The 24,989-nt window shown below is 38.5% G+C and overlaps 1 protein-coding gene across 2 annotated transcripts in view; it reads right to left on the reverse strand.

Annotated features, from left to right (window-relative positions):
* The window catches only part of cacna1c (calcium channel, voltage-dependent, L type, alpha 1C subunit), a 139,495-nt gene that overhangs the window by 26,908 nt on the left and 87,598 nt on the right, over window positions 1–24,989 (reverse strand). For both annotated transcript variants that reach the window (XM_035673392.1, XM_035673400.1), the window contains 21 exons: window positions 22,795–22,821; window positions 19,945–20,105; window positions 19,681–19,754; window positions 19,423–19,574; window positions 19,008–19,209; window positions 18,646–18,766; window positions 18,290–18,404; window positions 17,469–17,586; window positions 17,283–17,352; window positions 16,959–17,091; window positions 16,678–16,807; window positions 15,407–15,466; window positions 14,874–14,980; window positions 12,020–12,107; window positions 11,815–11,922; window positions 11,647–11,699; window positions 11,404–11,550; window positions 11,079–11,280; window positions 10,326–10,484; window positions 10,096–10,206; window positions 7,081–7,164 (listed from right to left, as the gene is read on the reverse strand). In XM_035673392.1, coding sequence (XP_035529285.1) covers window positions 7,081–7,164; window positions 10,096–10,206; window positions 10,326–10,484; window positions 11,079–11,280; window positions 11,404–11,550; window positions 11,647–11,699; window positions 11,815–11,922; window positions 12,020–12,107; window positions 14,874–14,980; window positions 15,407–15,466; window positions 16,678–16,807; window positions 16,959–17,091; window positions 17,283–17,352; window positions 17,469–17,586; window positions 18,290–18,404; window positions 18,646–18,766; window positions 19,008–19,209; window positions 19,423–19,574; window positions 19,681–19,754; window positions 19,945–20,105; window positions 22,795–22,821 — 2,422 coding nt within the window. The remainder of the gene's footprint in view (window positions 1–7,080; window positions 7,165–10,095; window positions 10,207–10,325; window positions 10,485–11,078; window positions 11,281–11,403; window positions 11,551–11,646; window positions 11,700–11,814; window positions 11,923–12,019; window positions 12,108–14,873; window positions 14,981–15,406; window positions 15,467–16,677; window positions 16,808–16,958; window positions 17,092–17,282; window positions 17,353–17,468; window positions 17,587–18,289; window positions 18,405–18,645; window positions 18,767–19,007; window positions 19,210–19,422; window positions 19,575–19,680; window positions 19,755–19,944; window positions 20,106–22,794; window positions 22,822–24,989) is intronic.

Below are 24,989 nucleotides of genomic sequence, written 5' to 3' on the forward strand. Positions count from 1 at the left end.
ATACACACACATATATATAAAACAGGTAAAAGTACAAACAACAGCTACATAAATATAAATCTGGACATGCTGTAGAAGATGACAGCAGGAGCGACAGAGAAGAGTTGACAGGACCAATGAAAAGCCAAAAGTTTTGGATCATACCATGGATGGCGTAGCAGAAGGAGGGATGGAAGGATGGAAGGATGGAGGGATGGTGGAGGAGGTAGGGAGGCGGACGAGATTACCGTCGGAGCGTACCATTGGCCTTACCGCAGGGGGGTGAGAGGAGGAAGAGGAGGAGGAGGAGGACGAAGAGGAGGAGGACGAGGACGAGGAGGAGTCAGCTGGCTTTAAGGAAAGGCAACAAAGATCAGCACCAGAGCAGCGCCTTGGTGTGTGTGTGTGTGTGTGTGTGTGTGTGCGTGTGTCACTGTGCGTGTGTGTGTTTTAGGGTTGTTTATGTGAGAATTTTGCACCAGCCCAGACAAAAAATAACTCACAAACCACCATGCTAGTAAGGGTTCAGTCTCTGATGAACCCTTATGTGGTGGAAATAATTTCATCTGGGCCACGAGGGAGAATTCTGTAAGATATTACTACATATAGAGACTGGCCCCATCCTCCGTGAGGGCCACATCAGGCTTAATCACTTACTACTTGGAAACATGTAGGATGTGTAAGATATTGGGCAATTGCTGTTGAATGCCTTGAAGGCCAAAATAATGAATAATGGTCTGGGGCAGCTGCATGTGTATGTGTCTATGTGCAGCATAGCATGTGTTAAGTGAGGACATGGGTTTGAGTGTATGATGGGGGATAGAGGGGCGCCTCTGTGGCTATCTGTTTTTCTTTCTGCCAGCTGAAGCTACAGTACAGTAACAGTGGTTGAAGCGTTGGCTTAACTCAGGCAACGTTTACCAAACACATCTTGGCATTAAAGAACAATGCCTCCTTTGAATATGTGCTATTCAAGCCGTTCTTTGTGCTGAGAATAGTAAAGATCCAAGTGAAATTAACATGGTTTGGACGTTGTGAAATAAATACATCAAGTACCGTTGCTTATATATGTTGTTTGTGGTCCAACCAGACCACAACTTTAATCTACTTTCAGGTCAAAGAGGCATCAGAATACCACAATAAAAAAGTCAGAAAGTTAAGATCATCTCAATTAGTTTCACTGAAGATGATTTAGATGCATTTGGAAATCGAAGCTCACAAGTCATTTACATAACATTGAGAGGCACGAAGATAACATACTTTAGGGAGACACCCACTGGGTGTCCCTAGTACTGCAACATTTTACACTGCTAAGAGTGATAGATTAACTAGTAGTTAAATCTATGACTCAGGAGGTTCACTCTGCTTTGGTATTGGCCCTGTTAAAATACCATACCACAAAATAATGCTTCATTATTCCCAATCTTTCCTGGAATAAAGAAGGGCTTGCAAGTAACATAAACTTTGAAGAAAAAAAGAGAGAAAGAAAGTAGGAAAGAAGCAACAAAAGTTAGAGAAAGGAGCTAGAAAGCTAGGAGCAAAAGAAGGAAAGCAAACAAGGAGGACAGAAGGTGAGAATATAGCAAGAAAAGAGGGAAGGAATGAAGCATTTAAAGGAATTCTAACGGAGCCATACACAAAACTTTATGATCACGCACAATAAGGATGTACCGAGTAATAGGTAACTATGTTTCATCAAGTACAATGGATACTTATAAACTTATATTAAAACAAATGTACTCTAACACTTCTAACTGGCTAGCAACAAGGACACTAATCATTTGCTGATGTGAAAATTATAGGAAGAGAGTGTGTGAGTGTGTGAAGAGAGGATATGTGTGTGTGTGTGTGTGTGTGTGTGTGTTTGTGTGTGTGCATGTCTGATGAAAACAGCTGCGGCATTATAGTGTGAAGGGAAGGGAAGTTGGAAGGAAGGACAACTGTAGGAAGGAAGGATGGAAGGAAGGAAAGTAGGGAGGAAGGAAGGAAGGAAGGAAGGAAGGAGGCAGGGAGGGAAGATGGCACTGATTCTCACTAAGTGTAGTAATTAAAAACTGAAATATGAGAGAATTTGTGTCTGTCTGTGTGTATATTTGTGTGTGAATTACACAAAGGGCCATTAGGGTCAATTTAAGTGTAATTTAATGCTGAATTTGCTTCAATTTCTATGTGAAATCAAAGATGTGACCCAGAATTGGATTAAACTCAAATGATTCCTCATTATTATATTTCTCATTATGAAGTTAAACTGAACAAGTTACAGAGACTACAGTGGACTTGTGGCCCTGGAGGATGTGTGCATGCGGTGAGATTTTAACCATAAAATTCAGTAGAAAAACAAAACAGTCCATTTGTGAATAAATATACGGAAGTCCTTTCAGGCAGAACTACAGTGCAGATGTGAGTTACTGCAGTTGCAGCTCATTGGATTTATGAGCTCATTTTAAATGAACTTGGGCTGCTTTCTCACATTGCACGTCATGTTCTCGAGCAAAAATTTCATCAGTTCAGTCAGTTCAATAGGTAACATGGGTTTCTTGAGAACATCCTTACCCTAGTTTTGAGCTTTATGCAGCGTTTTATTTATTTTCTTTGATCCATATTTTGTTGGCTTGTAATATTGCAGCATAAAGTGCATTCCCATTTAATGTTTAATGTGCAGGGATTAAAAACACAGAACAAACTAATATTACAATCATTTAAAATATAGCAGATATTTAGATTGGTTGACCTCTTAGGGTATATGAAAAGCATGAGAGATCCATGTTACCCAGCTTGCATTTCAGGTGAGCAAGCAGCACCGCAAACCAACGAGAAAGAAGACAGAGAAAGAGAGAGAGAGAGATAAACGTCCATAAAAGAAGAGTTAAGTGAACCGAAAAAAGCTCAGAAAGAGGAGGATAGAGATGGAGAGGAGAAGAGGAGGCATTCCGAATAGAAAGAAAGAAAAAGAGAAATAGATGCAGTCCATACTGGCATCGTCTGCAAGACACCGCTCAGAGCAAACCACTACCAATCTGTTCACACTACTTCTACTCAAACCAAAACCAAAAACGTAAAAGAAACCATGTAAGATTTAAGAAGCACCCGCAGGTTGCTGGAAAGAATTAGAGACCCTGGATTAAGAAAGTATTCTGATTCGGAGACCACAAAAAATGCAGCTAATCTAAGTCAAACAAGCACCCAGCAAAGCATCGAAGTGAGTGCACTCAAACGGGCTTCTTTGGCAATTTAATATTTACTAAAGGCAAAGTGATAACATTTTAAAAGCTGGCCTGTTACTGCACTTCACTCTGTACTTAGAAATGCAATGAAAGAGAGGGAGTTGTTGGCAAGCTGCTACTATTAGTTTCTAATTGCATTTCTCAGTACGTTAAAAAGCATTCACTTGTGCTTTAGTGCCTGATGAAATGCAGTAGCAGGCTAAAATCTAAAATGTCTAACTGACAGGGTCCCAGTTCAAAAACAGTCAAAAGTTCTCACAGGATTGAATTGCGGAGGGTTTCTTAAAAAAGACAAATAGAAAAGGTAGCTTGGGCATCTCATCACCCAAATCATAAAAAAAAATACCAGAGAAAAAGAACAAAAGAGAGGGAAAAAAAGACTTGGGGCATGCCTTTAGGTTAGGGGTGAGAGAGGAAAAGAAAGAACTGCAAACCAATCAACCAAATCAATCAAACCAAATCAAAGGCAGATTCCAAACCAAAAAGTTAAGTGCAACATCAGTGACTTGTATAGATGACAAAGATGTATATCTCTGGCCCAACGAACCTCAGTATTAAGGTGGCTAATCGATCAGTGGTTGAATATTGGCAGTTCCCATCAGACATGTCATTGTCCAAATTGATTTTTATTTTGCTCTGTCAGGCTTTATGAAGTTTCTCTTTATGTATTTACATACTCATATCTCTCTATGTACATACGTATACTTTGTTATAACATCAGATAAATTCATTGTCTGCAAAGCAACACCAGGAAATATAGATTTATGATACTTCTGAGATTCCCTGACATCACATTTCTGTAATAACTAGACAGAATAACTGAATAAAAAGTACAGTTTGGAAATTACCCAGTGTTGTTTAGAAGTGGCTTTGTCAGCCTCTCATGGGGACAAATGGATTCCCTTTCTAAAGGCAGGAAAACAACTGCCAAGCTCATACACCCCTGGGATACACTAACCTTATTTGTATGCCTGACCAGTGCTGTCTGAGGTGAAACACACTGCATTCCACCATAGGGGAACACACTGGTGTACCCATGTGCATATCTTTTCTCTGCTTCACGTCCTTAAACCAGCCATCCGGCTGAGGGTTAGAGGATTTCAGTCAAACCTACACTTAATATGGATCCTTGTGTGTGTATCTATGTTTAATATGACATAATCAAAAACTCTTCAAGCTAAATACATAAATGTCTCAGTCTAACCTGTGACTTTATGTCCATGTCTTCATGTAGATTTACTTAATGGATGTGGCTAAAGATACAGCATAAATTGTGAACGAAAAATAAACAAATTAAGAAATAGTTTTGGGAAACCTTCTTCGCAAGAGTTAGATAAGAAGATTGATACAACTCTTATGTCTATACGATAAATATCAAACTGAAACCAACAGTTTGTTAGCTGCGCCTTGAGCTACAGTCAGTTCCCTGAGGCATTTTAACTGGATGTTTGCTACTGGAGATGAAAAGTTTTGCAGACTTAAGCTGAAGCATTGAATGGAATTAAGTGATAGACTTTCCAACAGAAAGCTCCTTCACAGCATAAATAATGTTTTTGTTAAGTGTCATTCAGCTTGTTGGCCAGTCTGATCATGGTACAAAATGATTTTCTTTTCTGGAAAATTGGTACAAACTGTGAAACTTATCCTCTTCTAAGGCTAAATGAACTGGAGTTCTGTCAAACCACACTTTGCAGTTTGCATGGTTCTCAGACCATTCTTCTACCAAAGAGTGCTTTGAATATCACATGAATAAAACACCAATTATCCCTGAAGTGTAAATACGATAGACACTCAACATTTGACTTGTGTTTGGGATATTCATTCTTATTCAGCCCCACTGTTGACCATAGGGCCTCCACGTCGATAATAAATGAATTCATACATACATTTACATAAATTTTATGGGTCCTGAGTAAATCCATTTATGGATCAAATTGTTCTCTATGTCTGCACATTGCTATTGTCGGACAAAAAAAAATGCAACTGCAACTTGTATTTTTCTCATTTGAATGTAAAGTTTCCCTGATGATTTATGAATTGAGAGAGTTTCATGACACTTAGGTTAAAAAAACAATGTTCGAAAATGAGAATCTGTATTCCTTCCTTCTTTCCAGAAAATCTTTCTTTTTCAGAAATATGGATTTTTTCTGAAAGCATTATATAAAGTACCAGGCCTGGATATACCACCTTTATATATGTCATGCTATACAGTGTCCATCATGCCAGGGGAATGGACACTATACCCTATGGCAGTGACAAAAGATCAAATAAACCAATGTGAACTCAAACCAAGTGCTGAGACAATGCAATAGGTTCTATTGGCAAATGCAATAGTTTTTGATGCTATTGATGTTCAGCAGACCAAGGCATGAATACCTATCCGGAGCAGTTTCAAATATTAGGAAATATATACAAAATAATAATTAAACTAAGAAAATAAAGTTTTATTTGCAGCCTTCTTATACTGCTGAAGATAAATGTGCACGCATGTGGAGGAGGAACATCGAGAACTGTTTTGCAGCCTCCATTAAATTATATTTCAACAAAAAAATAATAAGTAATAAAGTAAGTAATGATAATTATTAGCCCTGAGAAGCCAACGTATTCAATATAAGTCAAATTGATAATGGCCAAATTATTATTTAGATGTCAAGGGGCCAAAGTTCTCCAAGCGCAACTTTAAATTTAGTGTTTCATATGTTTTAAATTATACGCACCCTTCAGAGGGCACTGTGCTCTGTTCTGATTGCGCTACATCTGGCTGTTTTAACTGCCAGACTTCAGCCGTCTCTTAAGTTCAGATGTGGTGAGGCTGAAGTTTCCTAATCATTTGAAAGCATGCGAGATGGGTATCGGCGCTCGGTCTGTTTGTGTGTGTGGGAATGGCAGAGCAGGCAGGCAGGAAGGGAGGGAGGGAGTTGGACTACTTACGTTAACCTCAGTGATCGCTATGTCAACAATGCTACCCACAACTATCAAGGCATCAAATGTGTTCCATGCATCAACAAAATAATGCTGCGTAGGGGTGGAAAGAACAGAAAAACAACAGAAGAAAAGGACAGAACATAAGACATTTAAAAAAATGGAAAGAACGGAAATCAAAGGAGAGAGGAGAAAAATAAGATAAAAACATTATATACATGAGCACTGAAGATTTTAGTAGGAGAGAGGGAAAGAATCAACAAAATTAAACGGCAAAAAAGAAAAGAAGGGGCAGTCTGAAAGAGATGGACAGCAGAGGAAGAGCAGCGGCGATCGGTCATGCTTGTCCATGAGAGGAAAATGTCAACAACAACAACAACAGTAAAGAACAAATTGCAACAAAATCACAAAAAAAAACGCCCCTGTTGCTGTAGTTAAAAAAATTAAAAGGTGTGTCTGTTTGTGATTGGTCAGTGAGTTAGTTCAGTTAGTGAGGGAATCAAACCTGAGGACATGTCACAGTCTGACAAAAAGTGGGGAAAAAAATCAAGAACCCGACAACATCTGAGATACTGTGAGGAATAAGGAAGGAGGACGCGAGACAGAAACCCTTTGTGTTAAAAGCTAAAACCCTGCCTCTGTCCCCGCTACTTTTTATGACACCCAGGAAGAAGCTTGTTCTTGCTCAGGAACCCTTGTGGTTGGAGGGTCCCCTGAGTGGCAGCGGCCATCTTGGAGTTAAGGATGGAGGGAGAGAAGAAGGAGAAGAAAGAAGAGAAAGAAGAAGGCAGAGGAAGAAGGAATAGAGATGAAGAGAAAAGACAGCACAAAACAGAATAGCCACAAAGGAAAGGAGAGAGGCAAGAAATGAAAGATTGAGAAGAAGCAAGAGGGCACAAGACAGAGAGAAAGAGAGAGCAGCAAGAGTGAGAGTGAGAGTGGGCATCGTACTTACGTTGATCTCACTGAGAATGACGTCTATTATGCTGCCAATTACGATGAGGAAATCAAACACATTCCAGGGATCACTAAAGTACCCCTACACAGGATGAGGTGAGCAAGAGGAGGAGGAGGAGGAGGAGGGTAAGAAAGGTACGTTAGAAGGAAAACAACATCTGCTGCTACTTCGCAGCCCTATTAAGGTGGTATGAGGTTGTACAGTACACTCAGGAAATAGAAAAATCAGCTGATGACCCAACACATGAACAAATTTAATTCTAATTCTAATGATCATAATCAACTTTTTTCCTTTATCTTTATCTAGTATCTGTTCATCAAGTGCAGCTGAATTTCCTGCTCTGTTAAGGATGGCGTGTTAGATAGCAGTTACTAAAGTCTCCCATTTGCATCTTGGGGCTATTCAACAATGCTGTGGCAGTGATTATACTGAAAGCCCACATTGTTTGCCTAACTTATTGTGGGCAATTTATCATCAGCAGCGGTACAAAGTGAGTATTTATATATAAAAAAAAAACATCCACATAGCTTCAGGCCAAAACAGTATTATCTAGGCTGGTAAAATAAAAATATATTAAATGTACTGTAAAAGGAGAGAGCTGTATTTTAAAACAGCTTTAGTGTACTTGAACTAAGACAGCCAAGATGTAAATGGCCACATGGTCCTCTCAGAAGAAATTTCCATATACTGAAAATGAATGACATCTCATTCAGATTCTGGCTGATTGTGTTTCCATAGTACACTAGCAATTATTCATCACTATAGTCTAAGAAGTATGATGATGTGCCCATGTTTTGACCAATTCTCAATGGATTAGAGGAAATTTGTTTGTTACTGTATATGATTGGAAGTTAGAGCAGGGAAATTAGAAGGATCACTTTTTGGATAATGAGATGGGAGGCCTCAACCTTTCAGTTTTTTGGAAGTCATATTTTACACTGTAGTAAACCTACAAAATAACTGTTTAACTAAATAAGTATGCACAAACAAATCCCACCCAATTGACTGCATCAAACTGAAAAAGTGTCAGATACAGAGGGATGCTGAGAGAAGATCAATCTTACTAATCTATTTTAAGCTTCATCATTTGTCATCAGCAGCTGAGGTATCATCATAAAAAGCAAAAACTCCTCTTGCCATAATTCACCTGCACCCGCTGACAGTCTTTTTGTAAGAATATTAATGTAAAACCGGAGTTAAACATTAGTAAAACAGCGCTCAGCATTAGTATCCAAATGCTGATGTATGGAGTGATTAAATTTATTTGACGAACCAATGTAGACACACCTCAGTTTTAAAACAGTAAGTTCAACAATGTGCTCAGATGCTCAGAACAAAACAGAAAAAAACTCAACCAGTAAAATCATAAGTAACTGAAGAAGGCGGAGACAGTGAAACCTGTTCAAAAGTTAAAATGCATTAGCATACATCTTTTCAACAGAGCAAATGTTACTGGAGCTTATTCCACGTGTGTTGACGACTGTTAATACCTGAGAAGTAAAAGTGTTAATGAGCTGGTCCTCTGTGTGTGTCAGCTGTTTAAAGAAAGAGTTTATTGAAGCAAAACCAATGAAAACAAGGCACATCCTAAAGTTGCGACTCACACACAATAATTATATAATAACTATTCCATATTATTTATAAATAGAATTGTTCAATATGGTTGGGAATGTGTTGTCATGCTGCACTTATTATAACTTATTAAAGAGTTATATATTATTATATAGTTCATGAAAGAAGGAAAACAGGTATCAGTTTGTATATTTTCTTAGTGTAAAGATTCACAACTCTTTTGAAGAAACCCTCATAAAAACAAATCTGGCAATTTAAATGAGTCTGTCTTCAGGTGAACATAATATAAGATTACATACATAATGCAGCACAGCATGAAGTCAATTCCCAAACCTTAAAAGTTGTCCTGCACAGTTAGGGGGTGAATTCTAACTGGGGCTGCCTGTGCTTGAAAATACTACAAAGCATGTCTTATGTTACTCAGACTAATTGGTCCAAGTAGATAATTATTTTCAAAAGGTATTACAAGATCTTACCATCTGTCATCCATCTTAATAAAACATATACAATAACACATATTTTGTAGGACATGATTTGTATTTTACATCTAATTGGAAAAAAACAAAAAGAAGTTTAAATTAATAATAATAAATAAAAAAGACCCTGGCTCCCAAATACTGATATATTTGTGGATGACATTCATTAATTCTAACAACTAACTTCCAGCAATTAACTTCACATATAAAATAAAGAAAGTAAAAGTAAAATGAATTCCTCCACACACTAAAAATAATGGTATTTTTTAAACCTGGGGTATTTTGAATTTAGTTATGATGGTTATAATGAGCCTTATGTGTAAAAGTGACACTGGTACTGTTGCAAGTTATCCTGGATAGAAGGCTAAAATACCTGGGAAACTTTTTTTCTTATACTAATCTTTTGATTTACAAGGTGTATGGTGCAACAGTAGAGATAAGACTAAAAATCTAATATTAAACTATGTTTTCGCTATTGATTGTGTGCAAGGATTTTCCACCAACCCGGCTATAATAGGGGGAAAAATCTCCATCTATTATTGTTTAAATAGCTGATGCACCAGGAAGTTCTATGATTGGACCAATATACACACATAGCAACAACAGCAGGGTAACAAGGGAACAGTGAAATTAAAAAACACACAATGCCGTCCACTAATCACATTTCAAATCCACAATATCATAATTATCATCTGGAGGAAATGAAACAGGAATGGGGAATATACAGTTTAACATCAGTAAGCAGTTATTTACAACCAATGGGATTCAATGGCTAAAATGTATTTGACTGTTCTATTATATTCATTGGTTGTACGTTGTATTAGTAGTAAAAACTAGACTTTACATTTATTTTATCAAATATTCACCTGCAACCTACTGAATGCAGAATATACAATTTTCTATGCTGCTCTACTGTGCTGTTCAAGGGTGCTATTCTATTTTGCAGCTAGAGAAGTGGACCTACCCTGGGTTTGAAGGCGATCAGTTTAAGGATCATCTCCACAGTGAAGAGTCCAGTGAAGAGCATGTTGAGGATGTTCATGGCATCGTTGAAATCTGTGGTCTGACCATGATGCTGCAAAATCACATAAACAACTAATTAGTGTTTGTAAAGACTGGGAGTAGTCTAATGCATATACTACAATATTTCCCCGTGTGTGCTTGCATTCATCTATGAGTGTGTGTGGGACTCACCTGCATGGCCAGACAGATGGTGTTGAGAAGGATGAGTGTGAACATCAGGTACTCAAAGTAGGTGGAATTGACCACATACCACACCTTGTACTGGTAGGGGTTCTTGGGGATGTAGCGTCGCAATGGACGTGCCTTCAAAGCATACTCCACACACTGACGCTGTAAGACAAACACAACACCAACATGTGAACATGCACAAACACAGACATTTGCCTTTAAATTTTGTCTGGTGATGTAGTTCCCCAACTCCTCATCACTCTGTCTCTCTGTACTCAGACAATGGAGGAAAAGCTGGCAGTCTAAAAAAGCCTTTTCCCACCCCAGACTATTCTTACATCGTCTCCGTGCATTTCCATGCTCTTGGTGAGACATGGATCATCACAGAGAACACAGCTGCAGAGACTTGGCCTAGTCTCCTTCTTTTTGAGCTTCAGTCTCATCTTCTGTCTGAACTGCTGCAGCTCCCTCCTGGCTGGACTCCTGAAGTAGTTCACCCCCTAAAACTCATGTTCAGCCTCAGTCCAGATTCTCCCATGTCTCACCCCCTACTGTCTGGCCTCCATTCCCTCTCCCCTGTGCCTTCTGAATGACAAAGTGACTTTCCCACTTCAGTCAGAACAGCACAGTCATTCTTATACCTGAAACCTACTACTCTATCTTGCTGCTAAACAAAAGCATAAAACCGCAGTTAAACGCACACAAAGGCATCGACAAATTCAGTTATAGCTGATATAAAACAGATAAAAACAGTACCTGGTTCTTGTCCAGCTCACAGTTCTTATATTCTTGCTCTCCTTGCTCCTGGAATGTGACAATGACGAAACCGACGAAGATGTTCATCATGAAGAAGGCGATGATGATGATGTAGATAATGAAGAAGATGGAGATGACTACGCGGTAGTTGTAGATGGGCCCGACGTCCTCAGCATGAGAGTCTATGGCTCGGTACAGTAGCCTGAGGGAAGGAGGGTAGATTCATTGAAGGAAAGGAGGAAAGTCAAGACAAACTGAAAAAGCAAGCAATATACATTATACAGATCAATATATACATGCATTGTGTCTGTATGTAGATACACACCCTGGCCAGCCCTCAAAAGTAGACACAGCAAATAGGGCCATCATGCCTTGGAGGACATTGTCAAAGTTAAAGTCACTGTTCTCCCACAGTCTCTGGGCTCTTTCAGGCTTCCCCACATCACCATCCTTATACATAATGTAGGAACCTCTGTAAATGCAAGTAGACACAGACACACTCACGTGTTTTATCCAGTAGTTACACTGCAAAGAGTTAACAAGCTTGTGTGCAGGAGGAATCTCTTACCTGCAATCTGCCTGAGTTTGTTTGGAGCTGTCGGTACAGGAGAAGAACTTGCCCTGATAGAAAACACAAATATTTATTACTCAGAAAAAAGCACAATTACGACATTTGACATGTCATTAGGTTTAGGACCCCCCTCCATTTTTCTTTCCCTATTTTCTTATTCTTTACCTTAAAGAGTTGTACTCCAATACAGGCGAACATGAACTGCAGCAACGTGGTGACGATGACAATGTTGCCGATGGTCCTGATGGCCACAAACACGCACTGCACGACATGCTGGAAAACCCACCAAATATGATAGTGAGTACATGAATGTGTCTTACTTGTTAGGAAGAGAGTATGTGTGTATTATTATATGTGTGAGTGCTCTAACCTTTAGTCCCTTGGCTCTGTTGATGGCCCTCAGAGGTCTGAGCACTCGGAGAACTCTCAGGATCTTCACCACATTAATTGCACTGGACCTGAAACACGCATGGGATTAAACTGCTGACCAGTCAAACTGACACATATTTTACTGTTAAGACATATTTGCAAGAAACAACACACACCCTAGGGCATGTTCAGTAGTATCTGTATTAAAGATTGTTCACACAAACTGTAGCATGAGGCAAAGAAAGAAATTGTGGAGATCAAGACAACTCACACACAAGCTATGGAAATTAAAATGATCAAGATAGTATGATATAAAATAATCCTAAAAACATTCAAAGAAATAATGAATGAAAGTAGCCATGGTTCTCTTTAGAGACAAGTTTGGCTTACAAAATGTAATTAAGCTACTCTTACCCTTGTTTAATAATATCTCAGATTTTTAACAGGGGATTGGAACAGGTTCACATTACTAAATCTGGTTTAGTCCATTTTTTACTTTTAATTATTAATTATTGTATACTCTACTTCTTTAGAAATGTTTGTTTCATTGACTGATAGCACCTCCTCTAATAATGTTAAGAGTACTGTCTATCAAGACAGCATGTTTTCCTTTTCTAACATAAATTGGCTACGATAGTAAATCATAGTAAAAGTGTGTATGTAATATAGTGCAATACACGCAACACACACAAATACATATGGTTCATGGACAAACACACACAAGTACAACCCAGATGGACCACCACAAAGACACAAACAGACATTTACAGGCAAACAGAGAGTTATTGTGCTGTAAGAGAGTGTCAGTACAATCCAAAGATCAAACAGTGTGACCTTTTCTAGTGGTTCAAAAGAAAAGCTTTTACATACTAACCAAAATAATTAAATGAATACCTTGACATTTTGAATTTTACAATACATGTTTGGAAAAAGCCTTGACATGGGTGCTTCAGTAATCTGAACTATTGGAATCTTAAGTGTAATTATTACTACTTAAAAGTCAACAGGTATAAAACATGCTAAAAATGTAGCTTGCCAGTATCTTTGACATTTAATTTCAGTGCGAAAAGCTAATAAGCCAGTCATTCAGTTAACTGAAGAACAAATACAAAGACTTTTTCCCATAGTGTGACAAAGGTAGAAGGAAAAAGTGGATTCAAAATGTCAATGTATCCTTTCAAGGGAGTGACTTTTTAGATGGTTAAAGGAGTGATTTAAAGGGAGTGACATTACTCTGTGTTGACTTTTAAACAGAAAGTAAGGGAAAGACCTGTTGCGCAACTTTTTAACACAGAAAGGTAAAGTTTAAGAGAAGTTAAAGGTAGTTCATGTGGAGTAGGATGTTATCAGTAACATATCACAGTCAAACCAGCTGTGAAGATATCTAGTGACAGTACAATCCATATACATGTCAACTGAAATTTAACTGTAACTTTTAAAATATTATATTATATAGTTGTGCTTCAGTTGACTGGGTTGAGGCAAATGGTGAACCTGTAATAACTTTTGCAAGCCGCCAGATTCTAACTAGTTTCCTCAGAGAGCAAAAACACTGTTTCCATCCAGAGATAATCATATTGGCCACTTTGCCACAGTTCTTTCATGTGAATTATTGTTTGCCATACTTCATGCTGTCCACAATGACCGGACTTTGCAGGATGACAGCAGAAACATCTGATGTAGTTATATGTTGTAATTTGCTTTATGACTGGTTTTCATTTGCATATTAAATTACTGACCTCCTCATAAACATTTCCATCCTGCTTTCCTACAGCTTTACTTCAATGTGCACTGTTACTTAAATGGAAACATATAAATAAAGATACAGATACATCTCAGGGAGATACTTCATTATTGGGTAGTAATAATAGCAAAAGAGTGTCAAAGCAAAGGTACAGCAAATACTAGAACTGCAGTATAAAGCAGTTAACAGTTTACTTCGAAAATTTAACACCATCACAATTAATTTGACTGTGATATATTCAAGAAAAATCCCACACACAAACTACTTTTAACAGGCAAAAACCATTAAGTTTTAGCATTCAGGTATCATTTCTATAGCCTGGGAGAGTTCAGTTTATCCACAAATATTAGAAGTGAATTTGACTTGACTGCTGATGCCTGTTAAGAAGCATTTTTAAGCGTAAAAACATACTGTTTGTTAATAACAAATCATCCATTTATTATCAATACAGTGTTATCCCAATAAACTACAACTGCTGATAACATCACAGATTACAGTCTTGATTTTCGACTAAACTCTCCAAGACAATAGAAATACCAAATCAAAAGAGTGACACTTTTACACAGTTAAGGTGAAGGTCTGTTAAGGGGGTTATTAATACGGGATAATATGGACTTACGTCGAGATGTCTAGTCTATTAAACATTAGAGACAGAGAGTGTAGTATAGCATATTAAACATCAGAAAATATCACAGCATTTTAAGGAGTTATTTGCTACGAGAAGCAGAGAACATTTTTTAATAAACATTACAAAGAGAGAAGGGGATTGGGAGTAATGAAGTGTAAAGTTGTTAGAGAATAGAGAGAAGTGTGAAGCAGGAGGCAGTTTACAAATGAAAACATTTTTTCCACTTAGCCACTTTACAACTTTATTTATGTGTTCTTGGACTGGACTAGATTCTCATGTACTTGTCATTATCTAGTCCAGTCTCTTAGCATGTAATAACGTAAATGCTTATCAGATAATACTGTAAGCTTCACTGGTAATATCGCTTGGAATTGTTGCCAAATAATGTCGGTAATATCAGTGCACAAAAGTCTGATTGAAATGCTAAAGCAGTAAAATGGAACAGTATAAAACATGCATCAGAAAACATTATCTTGCACTCACTGTATCCCAGATGAGATGAGGGACACACTGACCACCACCAGGTCCAGAATATTGAAATAGTTTCTACAGAATGACCCTTTATGGAGGAAGGCTCCATAGGCTGTCATCTGTGGGATCAAAGTTCATATTTGAGAGTCAAATAAAGAAGGATTATATCACAGTTTAGGATATTGAACCGTGCAGAGGGCAGACATAGTGACTGCCTTACCTTTAACACTGATCAGGGATTAAATAGTATCTGAAAGTATTGGATTTAACTTTCTTTAAGGAAGTGTTCACTGCCAAGGACAAATACTTTATTGAACGTTAACCTAAAAATAAATTCTCTAAATTGTTGTTGCCCTGATGCAGCAACACCTTCTCACTAGGCACATCAACCAGGTTGTAACAAACATCAACTATTGTTTGTCAGCAGCAAAACCTAAGTCTCTATTGCGATCCTATATGTGGAAAATGTTACACAGCTAGTTCATACTGTAGCATTTGCAGATTATATGGCCCATTTACCCTACATCATAAACATTAGATACTACCTTAAGAATGATCTCTATGGTGAAGAGTCCAGTAAAGACATGGTCTGCATAGCCCAGGATCTGAAAACACAACAAAGAGCATCATTGTTTTCAGTTTAGAGATACTATTACAGTGACACACAAAAAGCATTCCTGGAATTGAAAACAACACAGTTTTTTTCATGCACAATATGCAATAACTTTCTAATTGAGCAGGAAACATCATGAGGCATTATGTCATCAGTTGTATCTGCCACAATAACAAACTATGATAAAAAGTGTGACTGAGCTGAGGTTGTACATGCATCAACTCAACAAAAAAACGATTTGGCATTCTTGTTACTTTTTAGGCTCCACCTGTAACAACACAACTATTTCTAGTCTAAATTGTTTACACAATGGAAATAAAGAGAGAAACAGGAGGAAATGCAATTCTTTGGGGGTTAAGGCTGAACTTGTGGTCAACTGTAGCAGAGTCCTGGATGACTCCACAACATACTGAAATAATAATGCTGAGGTTCAGGTCCAAGGATAATGAATTCCGATTTGACTTAAATAGACTTTGAAAATGGAGCAGAATCTGAAAACAGGATGTATTATTTCATTAAAGTTTCAGACGAAGGTTAATTGAGGTAGACTAATATGCAGCAGCCTATACCATAGCCAAGGAAAAATACAAGAAAAAGATCTTTATTTGTCTTGCTCAATGAAAGAAGAAACTAAATAGAAAAAAAAGATAGAGCACACATCGTCATCAGTCTTTACACTAGACTACAGCTCACAAATTACACATATAAACACTAAACAACTTTATACATTACTAGTATATGCAACTGCAATGCAAATAGTGCATGCTTTGGGGTATTTAGAGTTTGGCTTAAGGCTGACAATACACATGTGTCTAACTTAAACTGAACATAAAAATATAATATAAATAATTTAATTCTTTGCAATGTGCGTACATAACAAATACTATAATATTAAGTTAAAAAAAATTATTTAAATTGACAAAACAAAGCTTAACAGGCGTTTCACATCTTCTTAACATGAAGTTAATCGCAGTTGCTTTACTCTGGAAGAAATCTTATTAAGTGTAACCAGCCAGTCACAAAAAGCATTGGTTCCTCTATATGTTGCTGTCGGATTTAATCCACTTAGCAAAGAATGAATGTGTGTGGGCAACTAATGATGACTGTAACGTTTGCCTCTGTCCGTGCCTTAATGTACATTTAGCCTTGTACAGTACGTGTATATACTGTATTGACACTTTAAGACACTTGTGTTTCTGTTACCTGGTTTCTGAAAGAGTCATTTTTGACCGGGTCCTCAGCTGCCAGACTGATGCTGCTGAGCAGGATGAAGAAGAGGATGAGGTTGGTGAAGATGTTGTGGTTGACGATCTTATGGCACAGAACCCTGAATCTAAGGAGAGTGAGAGAGATTCATATTTGAGTCTCTTTTCACAAAAATAAGAGCATGGAAAAATACAGAGAGAAACAGCCTGAGAGCTGATGAAACATCAGAGAGGAAGGAAGAGGGGGAAGAAAAATAAGGTAGGTAGAAGAACTCTTACTTGTTGGTGTGGCTGAAGATGAAGAAAGCGCGGGCCTCTGGCATGGGAATGGCCTTCTCCTTCAGCTGAATGTCGGAGAGTGGCCGTGGCCTAGGGCCTACTGGCATCTCTGGCTCATCGTCGTCATCGTCTCCTAATATGAGGGAGGAAAAGGATAATAGTGAGAAAGAGGGAAAAAGCAGACAGAAAGAATAGGAGAGGATATAAAGTGGTGTGAAAAAGTAGGAAAAGTGGAGCTTAAAGTCTCTAAGTATGAGTGCCTTAGCAGAAAGTCACACAAAGGAAAAATTGCACCTTGTTGTACACAAATCTGGCTCGTGTTACCTATGTAATCGTTGGCAGGATATGGGTTCTTCTCTTCACTCTCATCTCCACAGTACTCATCCATGTTAATCTGCAGAGGGAGAGCATTTGCCAATGCATTAATTTCTCTGACTACGTACACACTTGCTCATTTGTGCGTTTATTGAAATCTGTGGCTTTAGTCCTTCTCTGTATGTTTGTGTGTACCTTAGTAGCAGTGTTGGTCTCTCCATCAGAAGTGATGGACTTAAGCTCTATCTTCTCCTTCTTCTCCTCCTCCAGAGGTGGCTTCTCGTTGTTATGGCGCTTCTCTGGACTGGCCAACCTGGAGAAAGAAGGAGGAAAAGAAGATCCTCACCTTTAGCATCTTTCTCCCTGTGCTACCCCTAGCATTGCTAGCCCCTTGTTAATCCACTGATTTGTTTTAAATCACACAATTTAATGCCAGAAAGACAGAATAAACAATTAGTATGTGTGTTTCAATCACGGTGTATTTCAATCACAGTGGGTGGCTGTGATGTTATAATTAAACCAAAGGGATAGTTAGCCAGCAGGTTGTTTTCCATCACACTTTTTCCTCAGATCAATACAGGTTGCAACCAAGAAGAGGAGACATTTAATGATTTGTGCCACTGAGGGGAATGTTATCTTCCTCAGTGGCACTAAAATCTAACATTACCATTGCTGACAAATGACCTTTGTAGGCAATGAGACACTAAGATTACCCAGTTAAATTTGTTTAGACAGAAAAGCAAAGCAGCCTGTCTCTAAAACCTAATAGTTCATGTTCTAATTGTGAAGCATTTTCAGTGCTTTGATTTCAGCACTCTAGTATCAGCATCCTTAAATGTCTATCTAGGATGCTGTAAGCTAAACCTCTCCCTTGATGAGATTGGTCAAACTCCCCTACTCCCTCTCTTACCATACCAGTTTCTCTGGTGTGGGTCAGACACACAAATGTTTTAATTTTCTTGCTTTCTTTTCCTCAGCTAACTGTTCACCTGTCTTTCTTCCTCTTTCGGCTTTACCTGGCCAATTTTTTCCTCTCCTTCTCCTCTTCCTCTTCTTTCTGTGCGGATGTCAGGCTCTCAGCATCTGCCAGATTGTCCACAGCGATGGCCAAGAAGACATTCAGGAGGATATCTGTTTAGAGGGGTGAAGTTAAGGATGTTGTTGACCCATCAGATCATCAGCGTGGTTGGCTGCAAACAATCCTGGTAGGATAAGTGAATAATCAGCAACCTTTCTGCATCTGAAAGACACTGAACTCAGCTGCTTGAGTAGACATACTCAGTAACCTCCAGAATACCTCCACCTCCCTTTAGATCCACATTATATAGCTTTATAGCTATGTTTTATTGCTGTTTTATGTATGGCAGGATACAGTTTCCACAGATGAAGAGGATGATGAAGTAGATGCAGACCAGCATCCCAGGAAAGGACGGCCCACCATATGCCATGATACCATCATACATCACAGAGTTCCAGTCCTCCCCTGTTAGGATCTGAGAAAGAAAGAAATGGAATAAAAATCTTTGAGTTTTGTCGATTTTCATTGGAAGAAAGTTTTAACCCTTGTGACAGTGATATAATACAGTTCATTGTAAGACTCATACTAGATGACTTACAAACGTTTGTGTACTGTACAAATGGAGAAAACAAAGATCATCATGTTATGGATACAAACTGAAAATGGAAAACAAGATGGAAGAGAAAATAGACCAGGGACATTTGGAGTATCATTACCTGAAACACAGTGAGCAGAGACTGGGGAAAGTTGTCAAAGGTGCTACGTCGGGTCTCGTCGAAGTTGAATTTTCCCCCGAACAGCTGCATACCGAGCAGGGAGAAGATGATGATGAAAAGGAAGAGCAGGAGCAGCAGGGAAGCGATGGAGCGAACAGAGTTTAGCAGGGAGGCCACCAAGTTGGACAAGGAGTTCCAGTATCTGGGGGAGGGACGTCCAGTTAATATATGTGTATGTGCAAAAACATCCTGAGGACAATTCATAATATAATAGTTGCTATTATCTTTCTTTTGTCTAGTACAGCAGTAGGTGACTTTCAAATATGTGTGTGTGGAAGGACAAAAGTACACAAACACACACTCTCTGTCAGCAAACCCTGTTCAATAATTCAATATTAAAAATGTCCATATTAACCTGGTTATTTTAAAGATTCGCAGCAAGCGTACGCAACGTAACACAGAGATGCCAAGAGGAGACATGATCTTGGTTTCCACCAGAATGGTCTCAAGAATTCCTCCACATACTACGAAACTGTCAAAGCGATTGAAGAGCGAAACGAAGTATGCCTGTGGAGAGTAAAGAGAGAAGTGAAACTTAAGTTAGCAAGTACAGGAGAATAAAGACTGGACGTTACACTTTACTTTACACTTAACATTACTGTTAGTCACCTACCTGCAGACCCAGACTGTACATCTTCAACAGCATCTCACCAGTGAAGAGTGCTAGCAACACCTTGTTGGCTATGTCTGAGGGGGAAAGAAAAGAGGAAAGTGGCAGGGATTGGAAAACGGAAATAAGGGTGGAATAAAAAGAGACAAGGCACGGCAAAAATATGAGATGTAGAAAGGGAAGGAGATTGCGAAAAAGTGAACAATTGCGCTACAATCAGAATGAAAAGAGGTATGTTTGTGTGTACAAGAATGTGTGCTTGTGTACCTTGTACATCGGTTAGCCACTGAGGCTGCTGGTGATGTTCAGAGGCGATGGTCAGAGTGTTGAGGAAAACCAGGAAGATGACCAGCCAATAGAAAACCTGTGATTTGACCGCTGCCCGGCACTTCCTCCTACACAGCCTGTTCCACCTCCGAGAGTATCGACTGAAGAGGAAGAAGCAGAGATTGATACAGAGAGAGAGAGATGGAGAGGTGAGGAAAGATAAGAGAGGGAGGAGGTAGGGAAAAAGGAGAGGATGTGGGAAAGGAGTTGAAAGAAAGGCGGGAGGGTCAAAGAGAGAGGTGAAGTAGCAGAGAGAGTGTGAGGAGCAGAAAGGCAGACAAAGGAGAAAAGAGGTAGAGCGAGGGCCCATAAGAGAAGAAATAAGAAAAAAGTAAAGTATGATCAACCGAAACAAGTGAAGAAGAGAGTGAAAAGCAAACAGCGGTGGGGAGAGAAGAAAAAGAAAGAGTCAATTAGTTTGTCTACAGAATAGTGATGACATCACCCCTTGGCCTGTGGTTGTCTGTTGTTTGAGAGCAGAGCTGTGGAACAGTTAGTCATCCTCAAAGACGTTTCACACCAAGGAAAAGCCAGTATGAAGAGCTTTGTAGCAGCACTAGATATGCACCATTTGAGAATAAAAAAAAATTATTATTACGAAATGATTGAAGGCAAAAATTTAAACGAAAAGTGCAACATTGTGATTCACACTTCAAGGGGAAATTCATGCTTCAAAAGAAGAAGTGGTTCATTTTAGCATAAAAAACACATTTTCTTTCTATTTAGACAATTCTATGTTGTTCTGTGTTGTGTTGTACATAGGTTCTTTTTGCACTTTTCTTGCCCTCTACTGCTGAAAATAAAAGTTATTGTTTCTGGTAATTGGCAGCTTCACGCCTCGCACTCACATCTATGTGAACCAGTCCACTTAAAGGGTCATGCCATTTGTTTTACCTACGCCCCCGTGTACCAATGATTAGACAACTGAGATTTCATAATTGTCCTTTTCAACAATAATGAGACAGACCGAAAGACCCGATGACAGTCAACCTTGTTTTTGTTCTAATCATGCAGAAGCAGAGAAGCATGAATTTCACTTTAGACTTTTACATGTTTATGATTTATATGCGTCACAAGGGACACTTGGAGGGAGGAATCAAATTTCACAATACATGTTACAATTGTTTTGATATAGCGGTATCTCAGCCACTACAAGTATTTGTAGGAGTGGCAGTATTTGCGCAGTGGCAAAATGGCAACATATAATTACAGAAATCTACTCCAAATTACCTTAAAAGTTAATGAGGAGACAATAATTTGTTAATGTTAGACTGCCTTAAAACAAAGTGAATAAAAATAAGAAGGTCCAGAACAATTCTGGTACTGCTAAGACACTGCATCACACGTTTTCACAGTACGTGTTTATCAGTCTGGAAATGACTGAAATATATATGTAAAATTGCTGAATCACTGTTAAATCATCTGTTGAATAACTCAAAGCAACACTTGACGTGCAACTTAACAGACTGTTCAGTTGTAAAAATTGGAAGACCTTGGGGTGTCTCAGTTTTCTTGGTTTGGAAACTGGTTCTGGCTGGATTTGGATGTTTAGAAAAGAAGATATAATAGCTATGAAGGCCCCCTTTCTTTGACCTTGGCAGTGTGGGTATAACTAGGCTCGTGGAGGGGTTTTTGTCAAGCTGACACCTATACTGTATTCGATGTGTGAAGTCGGCTTCCTGGCGCCAGTGCTGTAATAAAGAACCTCCTTGTAAGACAACTGAGACTGAGCAGAGACTTTTTTATTCATCACAGAAGAAATCTGCTTTTATTTATAACAACTAAATAAATCCAGACCACAACTGCCCTAATCTTTTTTCTGCTGTGAGTGTCCAGCTATTATTTCTCCACTGGCACCCCACAACGCCAGACCTGCTTGCACGGATATTTGTCCTGTATCTGCAAGGCCTCTTTTCAAACAGATCAACATGGCTCACTGGGAAGTGTTCTCCCTTCTCTGCCTATACAAAATTCATGTTTTATCAGTTTTCTGTTTGAGTGTGTGTGAGCTGTTTAGAGTCAGTTACGGCACACATTTGCCATGATGCACACACTGAATGTTACATGAGACACAACTCACAACACAACACAAGCGGACATGCATTTTTACATTAAAAGACATGTCATTTTTAGTGTCTTTGTAATTTGTGAAAATATGCATGACCTTTTGAAAACACTATTTTTCTGTCTCTCTTGATGACAATACACTTCATTTTTTTTAACAATTTAAAGGAATAGTTTGACATTTTGGGAGAGAGACTTATTTGCTTTCTTGCCAAGAGTTAGATAAGAAGATAAAATCCACTCTTCTATCTGTCTGTTAGATATGATTTTACTGCGAGCAGATGGTTAGCTTAACTTAGCACAAAGACTGAACTTGTTATTTTTAAATTATGATTTTTGTATGAAATTGAAACAATTGAGATGTTAGCAAGCTTCTTACTTTTGGACAGAGCCAGACTAGCTGTGACCCCTATCTCCAGCCTATGTGCTAAGCTAAGCTAACTGGTAGCTAACTGCTATAGATTAATATTTACCATACAAACATGAAAGTGGTTTCAATCTTCTTATTTAACTTTTGGCAGGAAAGAAAGTAAGCATATTTCCCAAAATGTTGAACTATTCCTTTAAAGAGTGAGGCTATCTATTGCTACGTCAGTGTCTCTGTGTGTGCTTGTGTACAGGTGTGCACAAGAAACGCACACACATCCAGCGACCGTACAAATACCACAGCAATAGAGACATTAGAGCAGGTGAATTGAAGGACTATGGTAAACAACATGTACTAACCTGAACTTGGATTTGGAGATCCTATTTCTGGAACACAGAAAACAGAATGGATTATACACACACACACACATAACACACATATAGACACAACATGAAAGGGGTGATTTGAAGGGGATAAAGGGGAAATAGGTTCTCTCATTATCACGTTGTTGTGTGTCCAGCATTTTCTGCACCTTTGATACACAATTCTGTTGTATCACCAACTTTTGGTAGTTTAGTGTCTGATATGACTTACACCAGCAAAAAAGCTTCTCATTATGACCACCCAACTCTTCAAATCACCCCCTGCAAACATGTATACAGTGGCATCCAGTCAAAAGAAAAAAATGCTGCATGTTTGGGATTCCTTCAATCAGCCCTCATGTGATTATACACAATTCATTAATAGAAACATGTCTGTTGATTGTTCACCACTGTAACAGAAAAAAAGTACATACATAAAGTACTAAGGACAAGAGATTATGGAAGACATTGTCTCTGGAAAGTGAATAGAAAAAAAGAGAAGATAAGAGAACAGAACAGAACAGAACAGAACAGAACAGTAGAGAACCTTTCCACTGTGGAAATTTGAATCAACAACATATCAAATTATTTCAATCTGTGATGTTCAGATGAAATGATTTGACCACGGGGCTGAATCTGTAACTTTAATGTGCATTTTAATTTATCAAACCAACCACATGCTGGTAAGTTTACAGGCTGAGGCTCTTCTCTCAGCCAAGGGTTGTGTAATGATAACCAAACCAGATTCACACAATAGTACAAATGTTTGGTTAATTAGAGTATTGGTGTAACTGTTGAAATTAAATTAAATTTTATTGTTTCTACATTAATTTTGGAAATAAATTAAAAGAGAATGTAGTAGTATTACATACTGTAATAAAAACACTTAAGTCCTCTTGAAGCTTTTAGGGAGTTGTTGTGAGCAACTGTGCACTGTTTTTGTCTGTAAAAGCAGATGAATGACCCGCTGACTGACTGGCTGACTGACCGACTGACTGAAGCAATGAAATGACTCACTGACTGACTGAACGAAAGAATAAAATGACTGACTGGCTGGATATGGAGGCTGACAGTACACACGTCTCTTCTCTCCATGTGTCTATCTCGATTATAAGATCAGCGGGCGCCAAAGTAGCTCCTACCCTGAGGTCTGTCTCCATAGCAATGTGAAGAAGAACTGACAAACACTGAAAGTCTCAAGTTTTATCTTCATAATAGTGTGAGCAAATGCCCCTAGCCAGCTAGCTAGTCTCACGGAGGACGAGGGCTCGCATATTCAGTCTTGGCAAGGTTTACTATACATTTGGTCGGAATACAGTGAAAAGTCACTTATTTAAGTCAGACTCAAAATTGCAGGTTTAAATTCTCGAGCTCCTTTGTGAATAATAAAAAGGGAGATTGATGCTGTAGACTTACACATTTTATGTGAATTCTCAGACCAAATGAGTTTTTTTCTGCAGCTATTTTAGAAGGTATGAAGGAGAAAATTACACCCTGTAACAAGATGTTTATTGGCACACAAGTAGATAAAATGTAACCTTCACCTATTTTCCTAATTTGATCTTTAATACACAAAATAACAAAATGCCCGACCTGCCTCTCACCAACCCATGACAACTGAATCTCTGTGGTTTGAAGTGTAGTTTCTGTCCTGCATCCCTGTTGGTACTTTCAGATATCTGCTTTATTTGACTGTTTCATGTTTGCTATCAGCTGTACAGGAATTGTGTTACGTTACTGTTGATGGAAACCCAACATTTCATGGTTTTGCTGCTTCTTTATAGAAGTGTTTAAATAACTGGAGACTTTTATAGTAACGAATTTATAGAAAGTTAAATGTCACTGTAGCAGATGTTAGCGGCTTTTCTGTCCGTGTTGTAGCGCTGTTGTTGTGGAAATGCAAATCCCTGCCATGCTGGGCTGATGGGCCGTATCAAACTGAATTGAGCCAACCCAGCACATGTGTACGAAAATAATCATATCTTGCAGCCCAACCCTACTAGTTAGCGTAATATACACATCAAATGGACCGATGCAAATTGCTAATTTGTTTGTAACGAAATTATGGTTTCAGAATAACTTTTCTTTGGCATTTAGCACTATGTGTTGGGTTTGTGGTACCTCCTGAAGACTCCGATATGACATATCCTTTGTTTTGAGTTGTTTTGGTCTGACAGGGGACAAATAAACAC

The sequence above is a fragment of the Morone saxatilis genome, unplaced genomic scaffold (assembly GCF_004916995.1).
Source record: "Morone saxatilis isolate NCDOM2014 unplaced genomic scaffold, NCSU_SB_2.0 Contig10, whole genome shotgun sequence".
Classification (NCBI taxonomy): Eukaryota; Metazoa; Chordata; class Actinopteri; family Moronidae; genus Morone; species Morone saxatilis.